Source organism: Chiloscyllium punctatum, chromosome 17, assembly GCF_047496795.1.
Source record: "Chiloscyllium punctatum isolate Juve2018m chromosome 17, sChiPun1.3, whole genome shotgun sequence".
Classification (NCBI taxonomy): domain Eukaryota; kingdom Metazoa; phylum Chordata; class Chondrichthyes; order Orectolobiformes; family Hemiscylliidae; genus Chiloscyllium; species Chiloscyllium punctatum.
Genome location: NC_092755.1, coordinates 56,767,724 through 56,788,229, shown reverse-complemented (window position 1 = coordinate 56,788,229; position 20,506 = coordinate 56,767,724). Strand labels below are relative to the sequence as shown.

Below are 20,506 nucleotides of genomic sequence, written 5' to 3'. Positions count from 1 at the left end.
CAGGTGCAAGGGTACATAATGTCTCTGATCGTGTTTTCCGGGTCCTTAAGGGGGAGGGGGAGCAGCCCGAAGTCATGGTCTACATTGGTACCAACAACATAGGTAGGAGGAGGGCTGAGGATGTTAGGCAGGCTTTCAGGGAGCTAGGTTGGAAGCTCAGAGTTAGAACAGAGTTGTTGTCTCTGGTTTGATACCCGTGCCACGTGATAGAGTCGAGGAATAGGGAGAGAGAACAGTTAAATGCGTGGCTACAGGGATGGTGCAGGAAGGAGGGATTCCGGTATCTGGATAACTGGGGTTCTTTCTGGGGAAGGTGGGACGTCTATAAACAGGATGGTCTACATCTGAACCTGAGGAGCACCAGTATTCTTTGGGTGGGGGGGGGGGGGGGGGGGGAGGGGGTGGGGGCGTTTAAACTAACTCTGCAGGGGCATGGGAACCTAGACTGTAGCTTTAGGGTGCAGGACCTGGAGTGTAGGGAGGTTAGGAACATGGCATCAATCTCAAAGTAGGGTGCCTGTAAACAGGAAAGTGGCTTGAAGTGTGTATACTTCAATGCAAGAAGTATACGAAATAAGGTAGGTGAACTTGCAGCGTGGGTTGGTACCTGGGATTTCGATGTTGGGGCTATTACGGAGACATGGGTAGAACAGGGACAGGATTGGCTTTGCAGGTTCCAGGGTTTAGATGTTTTAGTAAGGTCAGAGGTGGGGGTAAAAGAGGTTGGTGTCGGAGGTGTGGCATTGCTTGTCAAAGATATTATTACAGCGGTGGAAAGGACGATGGATGAAGACTCGCCATCTGAGATAGTTTGGGCTGAGGTTAGGAATAGGAAAGGTGAGGTCACCCTGTTAGGAGTTTTGTACAGGCCTCCTAATAGTCCTAGAGACGTAGAAGAAAGGATTGCGAGGATGATTCAGGAGAACTGTGAAAGTAATAGGGTAGTTGTTATGGGGGACTTTAACTTTCCAGATATTGACTGGGAAAGCTATAGCTCGAGTTCGTTAGATGGGTCGGTGTTTGTCCAATGTGTGCAGGAGGGTTTCCTGACACAATATGTAAACAGGCCAACAAGAGGTGAGGCCATACTGGATTTGGTTCTGGGTAACAAACCAGGCCAAGTGTTAGAATTGGAGGTAGGTGAGCACTTTGGGGACAGTGACCACAATTCGGTGAATTTTACTCTAGTGATGGAGAGGGATAAGTGTGCACTGCAGGGCAAGAGTTATAGCTGGGGGCAGGGAAATTATGATGCAGTGAAGCACAACTTAGGATGCGTGGCTTGGAAAAGTAGGCTTCAAGGCAAGGGCGCAATTGATATGTGGAGCTTGTTCAAGGAGCAACTATTGAGTGTCCTTGATAAGTATGTACCTGTCAGGCAGGGAGGAAAGGGTCGTGTGAGGGAGCCGTGGTTTAATAAGGAATTGGAATCCCTTGTTAAAGGGAAGAGGGCGGCCTATGTAAAGATGAGGTGTGAAGGTTCAATTGGGGCGATTGAGAGTTATAAGGTAGCCAGGAAGGATCTGAAGAGAGAGCGAAGGGCAGCAAGGAGGGGACATGAAAAGTCCTTAGTTGGTAGGATTAGGGAAAACCCAAAGGCTTTCTATAGGTATGTCAGGAATAAAAGAATGACTAGGGTAGGAATAGGTCCAGTCAAGGATAGTAGTGGGAAGTTGCGTGTGGAGGCTGAAGAGATTGGGGGAACATTGAATGAATACTTTTCGCCAGTATTCACTCAGGAACAGGACATTGTTGCCGATGTGAATACTAAGTCACAATTAATTAGAATGAATAGCTTTGAGGTATGTAGAGAAAGAGGTGTTGGAATTTCTGGAAAGGGTGAAAATAGATAAGTCCCCTGGGCCTGATGGCAGTTATCCTAGGATTCTCTGGGAAGCAAGAGAGGAGATTGCAGAGCCATTGGCCTTGATTTTTATGTCCTCGTTGTCTACAGGAATAGTGCCAGAAGACTGGAGGATAGCAAATGTGGTTCCCTACTTCAAGAAGGGGAGTAGGGATAACCCTGATAACTGTAGGCCGGTGAGTCTCACTTCTGTTGTGGATAAGGTCCTAGAGAGAATTGTAAGGGATAGGATTTATGAACATCTGGATAGGAATAATGTGATCAAGGATAGTCAGCATGGTTTTGTGAAGGGCAGGTCGTGCCTCACAAACCTTATTGAATTCTTTGAGAAGGTGACTAAGGAGGTGGACGAGGGTAAAGCGGTAGATGTGGTGTATATGGATTTTAGTAAGGCGTTTGATAAGGTTCCCCATGGTAGGCTACTGCAAAAAATACAGAGGTATGGCATTGAGGGTGAGTTGGAGGTTTGGATTAGGAATTGGCTGGCTGGAAGAAGACAGAGGGTAGTAGTTGATGGTAAAGGTTCATCTTGGAGTGCAGTTACTAGCGGTGTTCTGCAAGGATCTGTTTTGGGACCATTGCTGTTTGTCATTTTTATAAATGACCTGGAGGAGGTGCTAGAAGGTTGGGTGAGCAAGTTTGCGGATGATACGAAAGTCGGTGGAGTTGTTGACAGTGAGGAAGGATGTAGCAGGTTAAGCTGGATATAGATAAGCTGCAGAGCTGGGCAGAAAGGTGGCAAATGGAGTGTGGGTAAGTGTGAGGTAATTCACTTTGGTAAGAGTAACAAAAAGATGGGGCACTGGGCTAATGGTCGGATACTTGGTAGTGTGGAAGAGCAGAGGGATCTTGGTGTCCATGTACACAGATCTCTGAAAGTTGCCACCCAGGTAAATAGTGCGGTGAAGAAGGCATATGGCGTACTGGCTTTTATTGGTAGAAGAATTGAGTTCCGTAGTCCTGAGGTCATGTTGCAGTTCTATAAGACTCTGGTGCGGCCGCATCTGGAGTATTGTGTGCAGTTTTGGTCGCCATACTATAGGAAGGATGTGGAGGCACTGGAACGGGTGCAGAGGAGGTTTACCAGGATGTTGCCTGGTATGGTAGGAAGATCGTATGAGGAAAGGCTGAGGCACTTGGGGCTGTTTTCATTGGAGAAAAGAAGGTTTAGGGGTGACTTGATAGATGTATACAAGATGATTAGGGGTTTAGATAGGATTGACCATGAGAACCTTTTTCCACGTATGGAGTCAGCTATTACGAGGGGGCATAGCTTTAAATTAAGGGGTGGTAGGTATAGGACAGATGTTAGGGGTAGGTTCTTTACTCAGCGAGTCGTGAGTTCATGGAATGCCCTGCCAGTAGCAGTGGTGGACTCTCCCTCTTTATGGGCATTTAAACGGGCATTGGATAGGCATATGGAGGATAGTGGGCTAGTGTAGGTTAGGTGGGCTTGGATCGGCGCAACATCGAGGGCCAAAAGGCCTGTACTGAGCTGTATTGTTCTATGTTCTAAAAGTGACTGATATTTAGACCTGTACACGGTCACAACCAGACTTGTCCTTCCTTCAATTTTCCACAATAATTTATTGTATTAAATTTCAAACTGTCTTGAGAGGTACAGAAAACTAAATAGAATCAAATTATTGTCAGGAAGAAAACTTTAGGAATTTGATATTGTGGATACTTGTTCCTAAAATACCAAATTTCCAAACCCAATCTTGAAGAGAATATCAGGATTTCTGTGAAGATTGAGGATTTAGCTAGATTAGGTTAGATTCCCTACAGTGTGGAAACAGGCCCTTTGGCCCAATCAGTCCACACCAACCCTCCAAAGAGTAACCCACCCAGATCCATTTCCCTCTGACTCATGGGCCTAACACTATGGGCAATTTAGCATGGCCAATTCACCCGATCTGCACATCTTTGGACTGTGGGAGGAAACTAGAGCACCTGGAGGAAACCCACGGGGAGAATGTGCAAACTCCACACAGACAGTCGCCTGAGGTTAGAATCGAACCTGGGGCCCTGGTGCTGTGAGGCAGCAGTGCTAACCACTGAGCCACTGTGCCACCCCCAATGGTTAAGAACAGTCTTTTTATTGCAAGTACAATTGACAAATCCTGATGTTACATCACAATTTTATTTTACTTTCCAAAAAAGTATACTATACATTTCATTGAGGCTGCTGCCTATTCAATACAGTTATAACTCATCATAGGCATCAACTTTCCATATTTCCTGCATCTCATACTCCAGGATTCCCTGAAACCCCAAAAATCTGTCTATCCCAGGCTTAAACTATCTTAGAACCTTAGAAAGCTATGGATTGTAACATCTTAAGAATCACAACCCACCCACTGCAAATGTTCATCATTTGTGGAGGTACCACACAGAACAGAATGAGTGGGCAAACATGTGGCAGATGCAGTACAACATGGCTAAATGTGAAGTTGCACACCTTGGTGTGAAAAAGAAAAGAAATATTATTTAAATGGTGATATATTGGCAAGTGTGCATGTACAAAAGGATCTAGGTGTCCCTGCACACCAACTATTGAAAGCAGACAGGCAAGCGCAACAAGCAATTAGGAAGGTGAATAGTATATTGGCCTTCATTGAAAGAGGATTGGAATTCAGATGCAAGAATATCTTATTGCCTTGGTGAGACCACACCTGGAATACTGCATGCAGTTTTGGTCTCCCTACCTAAGAAAGGCTACACTTGACAGAATGAAGTGCAGCAAAGATTCACAGGCTATAAGCCAGGAAGGCAGAACTGCCTGAAGAGATGAGATTGTGGGTCTGCAGAGACTGCATTAGAAGGATGAGAAAAGGATCTGATCGAAGCAAAATTCTAACTGGAACACACGGACTAGATGCAAGAGCAATGCTTTCCCTGGTTGGGGCATCTCGAACAAGGCACACAGTCTCAAGACATGTAGTAGACCATCTCGGACTGATATGAAGATATACTTCTTCACTCAAAGGGTAGTGAACCTGTGGAATTCTCCAAGAGGAGGCCAAGTAACTAAATATATTCAAGAAAAGATAACCTTTAGATTTTAAAAGGGACATTGGGAAAAAGTGGGAATTTTGATATCGAACCAGCCACAATCATATTGAACAACAGAGCAGGCTCAAAAGGGATGAAAACTCCTACTTTCTATAATTCAGAAGTCCAAGCATACTTCATCTATTAGTTTTGCTGTATGTATCTTACTAATTATTTCCTCAAAAAACTCAATATTTTTAAAAGAGGACTTCCCTTTTATAAAACCATGTTGATGTTGTCGAATACTACAAGTTTCTAAGCACATTGTTTAGACTTCCTTAATAGATACCAACACTTTTGTAATGACTGATGTCAGACTAACTTACCTGCAGAATTTCTATATTCTTCTTTAGTGAATAGCTGTTTTATACTTCCTAGCTTCCAGTGTAGCAAGACTTGAAACAAACACTCAATGATTTTCCCTTTGTAACCTGGGACTAAACAAATTGCTATTTGGGGTGTGCGGATGCTTCAGATATGCGTGTGATAGAAATGGTAATATTTAAAATTTATTTGTGAAAAGTGACAAGCACCGGCATTGTGCTGTGCACAACATCCAGCGTTTTACAATTGAGTACTACTGAAGTGTGATCAGTTTTGGAACGAAAGAGCCCAACAGCAAATTTACAATATAGCAAGTTCCCACAAATTGGCCAAGGTTCTGGGTGTAACTTTCCTGCTGTTCTTCAAACTTACTGAACATTTTAGTTCACCTTAGATAGCAGACATAACCATGATTAAAAACCATTATACAAAAGATTGTTCCCTCCAACAATGCCAAACTTAGTCAGTAACGCATTGGAGTAGAAGCTTACATTGTATGATCAAGTCTCAAAAACAAATGTTAAAACTAAAAAAAAGTGGTGACACAGAAGCAAGAGCACAATTGTTTGGAGAAATGCCTAAAAGGTGAAGCAAAAGTCATGAAAAATGGAGTAATCAAAAAAGGCACAAACCCTACATACTGAATTACCAGCATGGCAATGAAATAACCTGGAAAACTGAGCCAATGCATTGAACCAAATGATGATATCAACAAAGCTTTGAAGGGATCTCACTACCCCATGTTAACCACTCATGAAAATTTGTCACAACCTTCAAGGCAAAATGTGCTTACTATTGTTCATGCCAAGGATCGTTGCTGATAAATGAAGCAGGATGAAGAAACTGTTTTTAGACTATATTCTGGATTTAGTTTTGGGAGATATAGATAGTTACACATGCCATTTGACATTTTCACTGATTCAGAAGAATACAATGCAGGCAGCATGAAATAGTCAGTGACATTGCCAGGAGTGGAAGCTATTGTGAAGATCTGCTGAAGATCTCGATCCCCCCCAAGAGGGAACCCTTGGTTCCGCGATCGGTCAAATAATCAACAGGAATGCAGTCTGTTTCAGCAAGCTTTGAAGTATATTCTCGACGCCAAGCACAGGTTTGTCCAGCAACACAGAGGTTAACAGCTCCTGTGTTCCTTGAGCAACTGCATAAATTCACTTAGAATAAAGCAATTTTTTAAATATGTTTCTTAAGAAATAGTACAGCCTTAATTACAGAATAAAGCCAATAAAATGTGATAAACGACATAATGGACAGCAGGTTAACCAAATGATATTTTCTGGAAAACAAAGTTGTTTATTACATATTCATCTCTTCCCACCTGTATTTCAAGGTTAACAAAAATAGTTAGTAATGTCCTACCTAGCTTAATTAATTTAATGTTGTGAAGGGTCCATTGTTCTGCTTTACCTTTAATTCAGTTAGCTCAGCAATACAGGAATGCAGCCTGAAGCCATTTTAAACAGTGTTAATTTGCAAGCTAAAGCCATTTTGTTATGTTACTTTGTATTAAGAAGCCATTTTGTGGTTAATAAAAGCATGCATAAAAATGACTATTCCTGACAACGGTCCAAACCCAGATTTTAGATCCTCACTGCTTGTCAATGAATGTGGAAACACAATAGAAGCAGCAGGACAGTCCACAATTAGAATTGATATGATTTCAATATAATCTGGTGCTGAACAAAAAAATATTGCAATTGAAGGTGCCTAAATTATGAAGGCTTTATACAGACAATAAAAGAACTTCACTCAGATTTCCCCAACAAGATGAGAGTTGTATTAGATATGCAGCAACTCATTAAATGTGAAATCAGTGCAATCAGAAATCAATTTGTTGGGTACATGAACTAGGAAAGTTCTTGACTAATTTATTAGAGTGAACATCTATGCAAGCTTACTATAGCAGTACTTAAGTGTGGAACAGAAGTAGCTTTCAGTAGAGTCAACAATAAATCAACATGCTATGAAAATCACCAACCTAATAGGGAGTTTATACCCAAAATACAAGAGTCCTGTTCTGACTAACCACTAACAATGGGAAGAACATTCCACAAGGAAGGAACAGTACTCCAAAAATGAGCAGACACTCAACAAACTGGCAACAATTTGCATGCATGTCATCAAAAGACCTTTAGAGATAATGGAGGAAATGCATATACATATGAAAGTGGCACAGACTAGAATTATTATAGTTTTGTTCACAACTGATATTTTTTTAGTGGTGTCAATGCATATATTGAGTAACTTGCAACCTCAAAAACATATCTTTTTTTGTGTAATCATATGAGGATGTTTGGCAATATGCATTTGAACATAAATGTACTAGGCGAAAGTGAGGACTGCAGATGCTGGAGATCAGAGTCAAGATTAGTGTGGTGCTGGAAAAGCACAGCAGGTCAGGCAGCATATGAGGAGCAGGAAAATCAATGTTTCGGGCAAAAGCCCTTCATCAGGAATGAATGTTATGTATATGCATTTTGTAATAATATTCATTCCTGATGAAGGGCTTTTGCCTGAAACGTCGATTTTCCTGCTCCTCAGATGCTGCCTGACCTGCTGTACTTTTCCAGGATAACTCTATACATAAATGTAATGTCTGGCTTGCTGTAGTTTTGTGACCTCCATCTCTGTTATGTTGCTTTCACTTTAGAATGAGCTACCTTTAAGTATGTTACATGAAATAGCCATCATCTGATATTTGCCCACATTTAGCATTTTGTGTCCTTAAAAGGTGTTGGATCATTTTTGTTGAGCAGAAATAAGGAACATCTTAAACCAATACTTCTATCATTTTGAAGTTGTTTCTTATTTGTTTGACCACCCTATAGTTAAAATGGATTATCAAGATAAATGTATTGTATTGCAGCTGAATTTAAAAGATAATACAGATCTTTGGACCATTCCCACAGAATAATGCTGTAGCATTGTGTTTTTCAATTCCATATCAATAAAAACAGGATTATAAAACTTGCTGCTTTTAAGAACTTGAAAAAGGTTGTAAAAGGTTCTCTGTCCCTGATGGACTTGTCAATTTCTAGACTCTACCCAAGCTACTAAAGTCCAATAATGCAAATCTGAACCTTTTGCACAGTGGATCCAAGAATCAGCCACACTGAGAAACCCAAAAACATTTTGTACACAGCATCCTCCATGTACCTCCAAACAACTGTTCACAATTTAGTACATCACACTGTAGCAATTCAATTACAGTACTTCCATACACTTGCTTGGACTCAACAAGTTGAAGTAATAAAATATAGACTCGCTTGAGCATTCTGGAGTTTTATCCATACCGTTTTATTTCCTGTCAGTTTGGCTGCTGATCCAAAATCTGCCAGTTTAATATGTCCTGTTCGATCAATTAGGATATTCTCAGGTTTGATATCTCTGAGAAGAGAAAGAAAAATATCATTGGTAAAAACACCATGTGCAGTTTAGGAATTATTAATGGACAATTCCAGACCTCCACATAAAAGTACTAGTTTGCTGATTGATAGCTTTCCCAACTCACCAGCAGTATGAGGCTCTAAGCCGCATTCTAGCACTTGATCATAGCCAGGCCAGTTATTGAGGAAGTGCTGCATTGTTAGTGATGTTGCTCTTCTAAAACATACATCACCATAAATTTAACAATAAGTGTACTGAAACAATAGTCTATTCCACAGTTAATGAAGAGGATGTACAAGAGGAGATTACTGTACCATCACTTTGAGATGCAAAAATCTGAGATACTGTAAATTGAAACAGTAACCATTTCTAACTGATAAGCCCACAGGATCTCTAAGTGTGGCAAGTCACTGCTCCCTATAGCAAGCTCATCTAACTTGGAATTGGATCCAATTAACTCTTTTTGAGAATCCTTAGAGGAAGCTCTACTCTACTCCAATTTATCTACATTAACCAGGCTCATCAATTGTGCAATATTAACATTATCTCAAAATTGGTCTCTCAGGTTATCTCCAGATAAAGCACATGGTTATCTTTCAATGCTGCTGCCTTATTAAATACAGTCATCACAGGATTTCAATTAAAAGGAATTCACTTATACAATGCTTGTTGGAGTTAGCTTTATTTTATTCTGTGTTCTCCACTAACAAAGCCAATGAACAGAACACCATGATATTAATATATTGGCACACTGATTTATGGTCTGCCTTATACAATGCAATTTTGATTATCCAAAAGTATTTTGTTCATGTCAAGCAATTCTTTAAATAGTAAAATCCTTTACGTGCACAATAATCATAAAAATTATATATCAGTGGCTTTGATTATACTATATTGGAAGTAGTTCTGTAACACATTGGTTGCATTCTTGTGCAACCCTGTGTTATAGAAAAATTGTGTTTTAGAAAGAGCACTTAGTGCGTTGGCGATGTAATCGCGTTACAGCCAACAAACGTTTTAAAAATTCAGGCAATAGAAATAGTGCCCTCAATTCGTCAATCGCCTTACAGCAAATTCACGTTAACGAAATGCGCGTTATTGCAGAATGGCCTGTATGTCAGTAATGTTATTCTTCACTTAAAAACACAGAAAAATAAAGGTAATAGTAGGTAAGCAATTCTGATTGTACTACATGCCAAATCAGTGAGCAAATGGGGGCAACTGATAGCCATATTATTTGGGACAGTACTTGCTGGTCCTGAGAGCATTGCTCACGATTTGGTAAAAGTAAAAAACATTGCAAATGTTGGATAACAAAGAAAGGAGTAGCCTTGGGGGCAGCAGGATGTACCACAATAGGACATAGTATTCATCATTGGAACAGTGGCAAGTGTGATGAAGATTACTAATATCTGGGCGTTTCGATTCGAAAATAGAGGTAATTGGTTTTAGTTCTGTGGAGGTGACCTCTTTTTTAATAAAAAGGTCAAAGTGATTTTGAACATAGTTCAAAATAGCATTTTCAAGAAAGCATGCTACTTAACTAAGGGACGAAGTTAGTGTAGCTATGTGGTGAGATAACTGAAGTATTTACAAAATTTAGCTTTTACCACCTACAAAAAGAGAGACCAGGGCCAGAAGCAGGATCAGTTGAGAAGTAGAGATCCATATCAGCAGAACAGCAATGCTTAATTTGAGAGTTTAAGACCGGAGTTAGAAAGAAGTGTTAAGCTGTTTTAGCAGTCTAAGTAGACATGACTAGAAGTCAATGTTGCAACCAGTTCCTGAGAGAGTGTTTCCTGAAGTCATTACTGTTCCAGACAGGATACTCCAAATTATTAAGCTCCTGGGTGAGAAGAGATATAATGGCTCCCCTTGGATAGTTAGTTTCTTCCTTGAGTTGGTCAGAACAAAGTTAATTTGAAAAACAAAAATCCCCCCCTTCTGGAGGCCTTTTTTCTCCTCATACCAAACTAATTGGTGTTTTAGAAGGAGCCAATTTAACCAGTCTTTTTTGAGTTAATGGGAGAGAGAGTTTATTAGTTAATGATTGTAAGAATAAATAATAACATACCGTCAGAAATGAGGAGTCAGAGAAAGATAAATAAGATAAAAGAAATATGGACCAGTATTCATGGATCATGCATGAAGAGCAGGTGCAGGATTGTTGATAGTTAAGTAGTTAACTTTGGAGATTCTTGATTTTGCAGGTTGGTTGAAATTCTTTTGTCCTTGCTTTCTTTTAGATTCACTACAGTTTGGAAACAGACAATTCGGCCCCACCAATCCACACCAACCCTCCAAAGAATTACCCACCCAGACCCATTTCCCTTTGACTAATGCGCCTGACACTACTGGTACATCGCTGGATTGTGGGAGGAAATCAGAGAACCCAGAGGAAACCCACGCAAACAGTTGCCAGAGTCTGGAATTGAACAGGTGTCCCTGGCACTGTGAGACTGCAGTACTAACCACTGAGCCACCATACTGCCCCAGTGATGGTGTTTGGCTAGCAGCACCAGAGTGTAAATTTCCTGTTTTCTTTTCACTAGCTTGCTGGTTTCTTGAAGTAAACAGAGTACAGTACACATACATACCTCAGCTCACTAGGAAACCTTCTTCCAGTAGTGCACATCGACAAGAATTGAACTGGCTTTTAACCCTGTTCCTATGGTTTCTTGAAAAAGGAGAAGACACAAAACATGCCTCTCACCTAGTCTGCTGCAAATTCCCCATCATGTTCATAATCTGAGAGAACTCCCAACACATAAAAGTTCAATTTGTAATGCAATTCTTGTGTCCATTGCTTCAAAGCTTTCATGACACATTATCAGTGTGACATTCCAGGAACACTCTCTCCATCTCCAGACAGCTTTAAATTTACACCTGCAGTCATTTATCTGGCTGGAGCAGTCTTCTTTTAAAAAGCATGTGTTTGAATTAAGTTCAATATATTCACAGATGATCTGAGTTATGATCCATAGTCATTGCACTGGTGAGGAAAGGTCAATAAGTTACCCTGTTTAAGAGTCTTTGGGAGAGACAGAGAGAATCACATTTGGAAAATGTAAAGAAAGCCACTGAAAACAAATGTTTGCAACTTCATTAGCTCAGTAAGTAATTACAAGTGAAGGTAGAAGTGATGCTTCATTTGGGTTGAATGTCTGTCAATTATATTGCTGGGAACAAAAAAAAAAGTGTTGCATCTTTCTTTTTGCTATTTTTAATTAGATCGCATATACATATTATTACAACAAAATAGAATTGTTTTCTCAAAAGTACATTGTCAGCCTTATACAAATATGTTCAGCCACTGAACACTACAGTAACCAAAATTGAAAAAGCAGCCTATTTCATTGGCACTCCAATCATTTTCAATCGTCACTTCCTCCCTAGGCTTCAACAGTGGCAGCACTGTGCAACAGGTCCAAGGCACACTATAGTAACTCACCAACATTAAAAAAATCTGGGATGTCTAAATTGAATTCAAATTCCACTATCCGTTGTGGCAGGATTCAAATCTGGGTCCCCAGAACATTACTTGGATCTCTGGATTAACAGTTCAGCAATAATACAACAAGGCCATTACCAAACAATAATATTTTAAGCACACATTAACAATACGGAAATATATTATAACTTAAATAGTTCTACAGTCCATCAGAACAAAATAGGATTCTGTGAATGGAACAGAGCTGAAATAATTTTAAAAGAAGAAGGTGCTCAGTTATGCAGAACAAATAACACAACAACATGGGAAGATAATACCTACTACAGTACTCTGAATCATAGAGAATCAAAAATAACCACAAAAAATGAAGTGCATGGGAACACAAGATGTTATGGTTTGTAATATAAAAAGCACTTCAACAATCTATACTCCCCTCACAGCCACACATCATCTGCTCTATTATCACCTTGGAAATGTCTTAGGCTATTCTTACTACATTAAACATTAACATTAAAGAAAGTCAGTAGTTATCATCTTTCTGAATTGTTTGCTCAAAGGGACCATAAACCATAGTCACCTTATAGAAAAGGTGTATACTAGAATGCTCCACATATGAGCCCTCATTTTCATTGCCTTAAAAAGGAGATTTTTCCCAATTCACTCAACAAAAATAAGAGATCTCAAATCCAGTTGGTACAAGGTACTAAAGATTACAATTATATTGCAAATAAAGGACCAGCAATATGAACATAGGTTAACAGAAACCCAGTATCACTGTTCATTTTTCACAAGGGTTTGTCACGAACAACATACTTTTGTCTTGAAATATAAAATGGAATTAGTTAATTTAATTCTGTCACAGTACTGGAGGAGTTAACTTCAATTTCACTCAATGCAATATTCCAGCTGATTTGGAAATAGTAACCAATGGTCTTATTTCACAACACCCATTCTAGCCACTCAATTCAAACGCAAAACTCTGGGCATTTTTTTTTAAAAATGTATTTGATAGGTGTCATTTGGTTAAATTAACAATTTTTCTTAGATTCATGAAGTTCTGGAAATTGTTCCAGTTATTTAAATCAGCATGTTTTGCTTTTTGAAAGTAAAAAGCATGTGTTCTATCAAAGGCAGTTAATTTAGCCAGACAACTTGTATAGTTGGGAAGAAAACGACCATGTATGAAAGTTAATTATAGGATAGACGTGCAAAGCAATTATTACTTCCCATTACAAAGAACAGATAAACTAATAAAGAAAACTACTCTTAACGAGTGAGATTGTACTTCTATTTGCTGGTTTAATTACTATTACAAGTAAAGAACCTCTACTTGAAAAGCGATGTCTGAAAACCAGACATATTTATAAACTTCCATGCAATTTTAATTAAGTATTGCCTTTCAAAATCCTGGACAATTTGGTTAGGTGCTACATTTGTGCAGTATAGCTCCAGACTAGTTACCAGCTTTGTCACTTCATGTGCTGCACTATCCTGCTCTATGATTCACTTGACCTAAACTTCTCATTGTTTGATCAACAGTCTCATTCCCAATGCTAGAAAATTTGAAGTGCTATATTTGTTATACAGTTTAAGAAGTTAAAATCTGAGACATTATTCACAGGTGGCACTGTGCCACCTAGTTTAGCTCTTTGCAAGAAATATTCCTTGAAAAGAAGATTCAGTTTGTTTTAGGTCATCTTCAGACGAGCTAACAACCTGCACACTAGTACCATTTCTTTTCTATTAGGTGAGAATGCAGGATGCCTTACAGATGCTTACCGATGAACATAGCCCATTTGGTGAACACTATGAATAGCCAGAACTAACTCGGCCAGATAGAATTGAGCCATACTCTCATCAAATTGATCATCGTAACGATTCAGGAGTGCCAACAGGTCCCCCCCTGGTTGGTATTCCATTACCTAAAAGCAAAAGAAAAGTCATTTTAATATATATTCTACAGCTCAATGTGCAGCATTTAACTATGTATTCTGTACAGCATGTAACTTTTAATATAACAGACTTCCATGTATCCAAGTTTGGAAAGAAATAAATACATATATTTCAATATTAAGTGAGAAGAGTCACGGAGGGGAACTGCGTAGTCTTGGCACAGATACTCCTCAATTAACACAATGTTTGCTTTACTACCCATCATTCCAAAAATGCACACCTACTTAGTAATAACTTACACAATTCCCAGCAACTACCTCCACTCACCATTATTCCTAAGCATTTTAGCCAGCTAAGAAACGCTGGCAAAGAAAAGGAGAAAATCTATTCCAAAGTTAAATTGGATATGCTTTCAAAATTTGAATATTGCAAGCGAAACATGGATATCCAGAGACCTTTGGGTCTTACCGATTCAACCTTGTGCACAATTCAAATGTACTGCTGATAAACTAAAGCAAGTGGCAAAATCGTAAACCAAATTGGTCAAGCACATCTAAGGAAGTAGAAGATTTACATGAGTTTCTACAGTAATGTGTTTTGAAATAATGTGATTTCCCTTAACAGGTTATTTTCAAGAACTTAATTACCATGTTAAATTGATAATTACCTGGAATTACTTATCAAGGAAACTGCCAGCATACCTGGAGCTATACTTGAGCAAATTGTAAAGACAAAACGGATAAAATTGAAATAAACACATTCCCAGTGAGAAAACAAAATTTGGTTGGTTTAGTCTAAATCAAAAGCTTCAATACCTTTTGAGATTTAAGATTCAACAAAGAGGAGCTGAGCAATTCTCCAGTGTACCAGATTGCCAGTGTACGCCTACATCTGGGCCAGAAAATCTAAGATCAAGTTCCACCTACTCCAAAAGTGAGTTAATTCATCTGAGTAAGCTGAATAAAAATATTTACAAGGTAGTAAGTACCTACTCCAAAAGGAAAAATGTTCTCAACTATAGCCATTGGTTTTTAAACAGTTCAGTATTAATTTGACCCATCTATCAAGTAAGGTCCATCTGCAAATCAACCTCCAAATAATTAGACTACCGATTTGCCTAGGATTTAGAAAAGATCAGCACCCAACTATCTATGTGACTAGGTGTCTTAGGTCCTTTAAAATCAATACATTCTTTTGCTTTCCATCAGACCTGATAAAGCAGACAGACCAAGTCTATTTCCAAAATATGTCAGTTGTCCTGTCACAGCTGGAGTGACAGTAAGGGGAGTGTTTTGACTATCAGGGAAACTACTGAGTGAAAATGTAGACGAAGCCCAAATTCTCTAAAGTGCATAGATATCACACAAAAGTGATTATTTGCTGTTTTAGTTACCCACAATCAGACGCAGACAGTGTCATGCTGCATTGAGCAAGAGGGTCAAGCTGGAAAAGTATAAAGTTTTATGCTTCAGGAGGAAGCACTTGCGCTGAGCAAGTACTCCAGTTTTGTGCAAGTTGTTTAATAAATGGAGCAATTGTGCCAAGTCGCAATGCATCCAGTTCCAAATTAGAGCTTTTGGACAATCAAGCTTTTTGAGTTCACATTGATAAATGACAGATACAGCTTTCCCAGAATTACTTCAACAACTAGGCACAATTTTTTTTTAAAAAATGAAAAATAGTAGTAATACTTTCAATTCAAATAGGAAATTTACTCCATATTTAAGATATTTGTAAATAGATCTGCTGCATTACTGTCCGTTTGCACATTCTCCCCATGTTTGTGTGGGTTTCCTCCCATGGTCCAAAGAAATGCAGGCTAGGTGGATTGGCCATGGGAAATGCAGGGTTACAGGGATACGGTAGGTGGTGGGGCTGGATAGCATGCTCCTCCAAGTGGTCAGTGGACTCGAAGGGCCAAATGGCCTGTTGAGATTCTGTGATTCTAAATATAAAATAAACCTGCCAAGAGAACCAGAATCTCTTTAAACACCAGTGTCCAGATATGTTGAGAAAGTTAATCATTTGCATGTAGATCTTGTACTGAGAGTTTTGTCCCCAAGAATCCCAATCACTGCATCCATCCACTCTATTTTGTGGCTTGTGCTATTGTTGCTTCTCTTATCATTCATCAAGAGGTGCAAAACAGAACTGAATAAGTTTTTCCCATGCTTTGTTGAAGGCTGGTAATACAGAATTTTTACTGCATGCCGGGTATTTGAAGTGACTTCAAAGAACTTGGAAATCACCTGCTAATTGACCCTGGAACATTACTGACAAGCTGTGCAAATAGGTCTCCTGGCTGTTCAAGCCAAACCGAAAAGATTAAATAGACACTTAATTGCTTGCTTGCTTGCATAACTTAGCTACCCAAAAGCAGTTCTCTGCTTCATTGCAAATCATTGTCAAGATCGAGACCCAATGTCATCTTTAGAGGAGTTAGCTCCATGATGCATCCAATTTACTTGCCTGTGAGCACTCTCCCCTTCGAGACTGAATGCATGCCATGTCAGTGTAAATTGTGCATTAATTAGCTGTTTAATTGTTTCCTGTTGATAAGTATTAACTGAGGATTCACAGCTGGCACAGTGGCACAGTGGAAGTGTCCCTATTCCTTGACCGGGAGGGCTGGGCTTAAGTCCCACCTGTTCCAGAGGCATGTAATAACATCTCTGAACAGGTTATTTAGAAAAATACATTTTAAAAAGAAAGTATGAATAGAAGAGTCAACCTTTGGAAAACCTTGTATTCCTTGGCTTTTGTAGTACTGTGGTAGTGCCCCTACCCGTCGACCAGGAGGATCGGGTTCAAGACCTGTCCTCTTCAAAGGTGTGTATAAACACCTCTGAATGGCTTGATTAGAAAAATATGTTTAACAAAATAAAAGGTGAGAGCTGGAGATTCACTTGTACTACTTGGTATTAAGGCTTTTGTGGTGCAATGGTTGTGTCCCTACCTCAAATCCAAGGAGCCCAACCTTAATTCCCACCTACTCCAGCGGAGAGTAATAACATCTCTGAACACGTTTATAGAAAATATTCAAGTCCTACCTGCATTAGAAGTACGGTAAATTATAACATATCTAAATAGATTGATTAAAAACAAATACAAAGTAGGGTCCAACTGACTTGGATCCTGCAGTCATGAAACTCCAATAGAGATCATCAAGAGATAGTCCAATTGAACTTACATTCAGGTGGAGAGTTGTAAGCTAAGATATTCTTATAGTCTTTTGTTAGGGCTCTTGTAAGTAGGGAGACTACCATTGTACCACAAGGCAGGAGTCCTGGGTTCAAGTTCCTCCTGCTTCAGAGGTGTGTAATAACATATCAGAACAAGTTGACTGAAAAAGATCTTGTACTTGTTTGTGTTGGTGCAGACTGAAACAGTATTTGTTTAGTTTGGAAATGTATGTTTGTAATTATTCGTTAAGTAAAAGCTTAACAATATCAATTCTTCAAAATTGACTATTTAAGGTGCAGTCAGTAGGTTTTGGAATAACCAATTATTTTATCAGTATTGAATAGATCAGCATTGTGATTTCATTCCCATAATGGACAACGTATAAAAGTAGTGTCCCTACCACTAGATCAGGGGCAATGGGTTCAATTCCCACAATACTGGAGATATGTAATAACACCTTTGAACAGATTGATTTGAAAAGTTAGGAAAAAAATCAGAGAATTACTTAAACAGGCATTACCTGTTGGAAATGAACAACAACACTTAAATTCCCTCTCTCTCACCACCCTCACAAAAAGAAATCAAGAAATTCGAAAATCAAACAGACCCCACAATGCTATCCAAATACGTATATGCAACGATTCAAAGATCACCAGTGACATCCCCTGGTCGAAAACAGGTGTTACTTTCTTCTTTGAGAAAAATATGCAGGTTCATGGTAAAGCAATAGTGCTCATTTGTTGACACAAATATCTCACATTATTTCAGCAACTTTATTTATACAGACCCATAATGTCTTCATTGCCCTGTTTAAATAACATGTGGCTGAAATAACTGCATAGAGGCTGGTATCCTGTCACCAAGTCAGTCATTTCTTATACTTGCACAGTACCCTGACTATGGCCAGAGTCAGTTCGTGAAGTGAGGAGACTGAATCCCCTGTTTACATTCATCAGCCTGGGCTCCCTGATTGACCCAAGTTAACGCCAATTAAGGATCTCATAGTTAATAAGATCACCTGGTTCCAATCACTATATCCCTCCTCCCCTAACTCTGTGGATATAGACCTGGTCTTTCTCAGGTAGCTTCACCTTTGACATTCCACAGGTTCCTTTGATTCGGACTCTGACACAGGTTGTATGTACCAGACCGTACTATCTTGGACGGGTTTCCTCCTCATCTTCCAGCGGTAACGGTATCGAAACTGCATCCATCTCGGACTCAGGTTTCCTCAACACTAGAGAGAGGGTGAGATCCCAGTTTCTGACAGGCCTCCTGACTTTTCTGAGAGGGCAAGATGTTTTGCTCTGCTCCGTTTGCAAGGTAACACATGTTTTTCAGGACTGCCCTACGTACCTGAGCTTTGTCGGTCACTGGACCTGACCTCGTGACAACCTCACCTCTTACCCATACAGGGCCATTTCCACAGTCACCAAACTTTGTCTCCTGAAGTAAACAAACAGTGTCTCTCACTTAGAGGAAGCATGTGGTGACAGTATGGCACAGGAAAAGCTCAGCAGGTCAGCAGCATTCGAGGAGGAGAATTGACATTTCGGGCATGAGGCCGAACGATCTGCATCTAGTCCTCACTTTCTCCAAGAGAAAGCATGTGGCCAATATTGGTGTACCTTCTACTGTTCCTCTACCCCCACCCTAGGTCTGAGGTTATCATGTTTAACCTGGTGTTGAGTCTTCTTCCATTAGCAACTCTGCCAGAACTATCCCTGTGGCTGTGAGAGGAATGGTCCTGCAATAGAACAGGAACTGGGACAGTTTGGTATCAAGTAAAGCTGTAAGCGGTTTCTTTAAGTCTGCCTTCCAACATTTGGACTGCTCTTTCCACTAGACCATTGGAGTTGGTGGTACAGAGCTGTTGGAACATGCCAAATGCTATTTAACTTTAGGAAATACTCGAATTCCCTGCAAGAAAACGACATCCTACGATCCGTGACCACTATGTCCAAGAGTCCATGTATCAGAAACAATGTTCGCAGCTTTTCAATCATCATCAGAGTTTGCTGAATGAACTCTATGCACGTCCAACCACTTTGAATGGGTATCCACAATGACCAGGAACATTGGGCACATGAAAGGACCAGCATAGCCAACATGTAACCAAGTCTAGGAATTACACAGCCATTTCCATGAATGTGGGGGTGCCACCAGTGCAAATTCTTGGCCTTGTTGGCACTCTGGGCACTGGCCCACCAACTGTGTTAGTATCCAAACCTCGCCACCAGACACAGCTTCTTGTCGACATTTTCATTTTGGAAATACCTGGATGCTCTTTGAGGAGTTCAGCCAATATCTGGGGGTGACCGTTACTAAGGACAATCACTCTTGCTCCCATTGTAATACGCAGATCTCAATGGTGATCTGATCTCACTGGGTCCAGAAAGGTTTCAATCTTGGTGTGATGGCCCTTCTATTCCCCCCATTAATTCCAGCTGTTTTATCTTTGTCAGGACAGGATCCTTTTGTATCCACTGCCGAATATTGTCAGCAGTGACTGGAAGGGTGTCCAGAAAGTTTAAAAATAGAATGGACTCTTCCGAGGGAGGCACCACCAGTGGAGTGTCTGCCAGTGGGAGGTGGCACAAGGCATCCACATTAGCTACTTGGCTTCCTGGTCACATGTAAAGTGGCTTTGGCCCCTTTGACAGTCCCAAGTCCTTCGTTAGGGCTTCATCAAGACTCCCATTTTCTAAATGAAAATTATTGAGCCAATCAAGGTGAATCTTTCTTAACTAACTTGGACCTAAGCCTCTTAGTACCATCAGTGGTAACTGCACCAACTGCTTCTCATAGGGGACTGGAACCAAAATCATACCCTTAATCTATATTGGCTCCCAGTGTACATTGTCAATCTAGCCAAAGACTCACACAACCTTAAGGGTTGTAGTCCAGAGCGAACCTTGTAAAAGACAGGTTCTCCAATCATAGATACAGCTGCTCCAGTAATGACTTCCATGAGAACTCGGTGACCAATTAACCAAACATTAATTTAACTGTTTCAACCCACACGTAGGTGGGCTTTCCATGGTGTGCACTTTCCTGGATATCGGCTTACGAAATTTCTTACTGAGGTCAGGCCTCATAAGACTCCTTTGTGGTCTCTAGTCTGCATAACAACAGCAACTACAATGGCTTGCCGGTCCAGATCCTGAAAAACTTTTTAGCCATTTGGCTGAGGCTCAGCTTTGTTGTGAGGTTTTGCTATGGACTGGCCTGGATATGCCTTTGGCCTTCACTTGTGTGGTGTTCCCATTCCAGCTATGCCTGTCTCTTTGTTGGCTACGTGGAACAGTCTATCTTCCAACGTTACACGAGCG

General features: G+C 40.1%; 1 protein-coding gene across 8 annotated transcripts in view; it reads right to left on the bottom strand.

Annotated features, from left to right (window-relative positions):
- LOC140487859 (citron Rho-interacting kinase-like) overlaps positions 1 to 20,506 on the bottom strand; it is a 221,205-nt gene that overhangs the window by 176,484 nt on the left and 24,215 nt on the right. For all 8 annotated transcript variants that reach the window (XM_072587208.1, XM_072587209.1, XM_072587211.1 and 5 more), the window contains 2 exons: positions 13,878 to 14,020; positions 8,554 to 8,647 (listed from right to left, as the gene is read on the bottom strand). In XM_072587208.1, the coding sequence (XP_072443309.1) occupies positions 8,554 to 8,647; positions 13,878 to 14,020 (237 nt within the window). The remainder of the gene's footprint in view (positions 1 to 8,553; positions 8,648 to 13,877; positions 14,021 to 20,506) is intronic.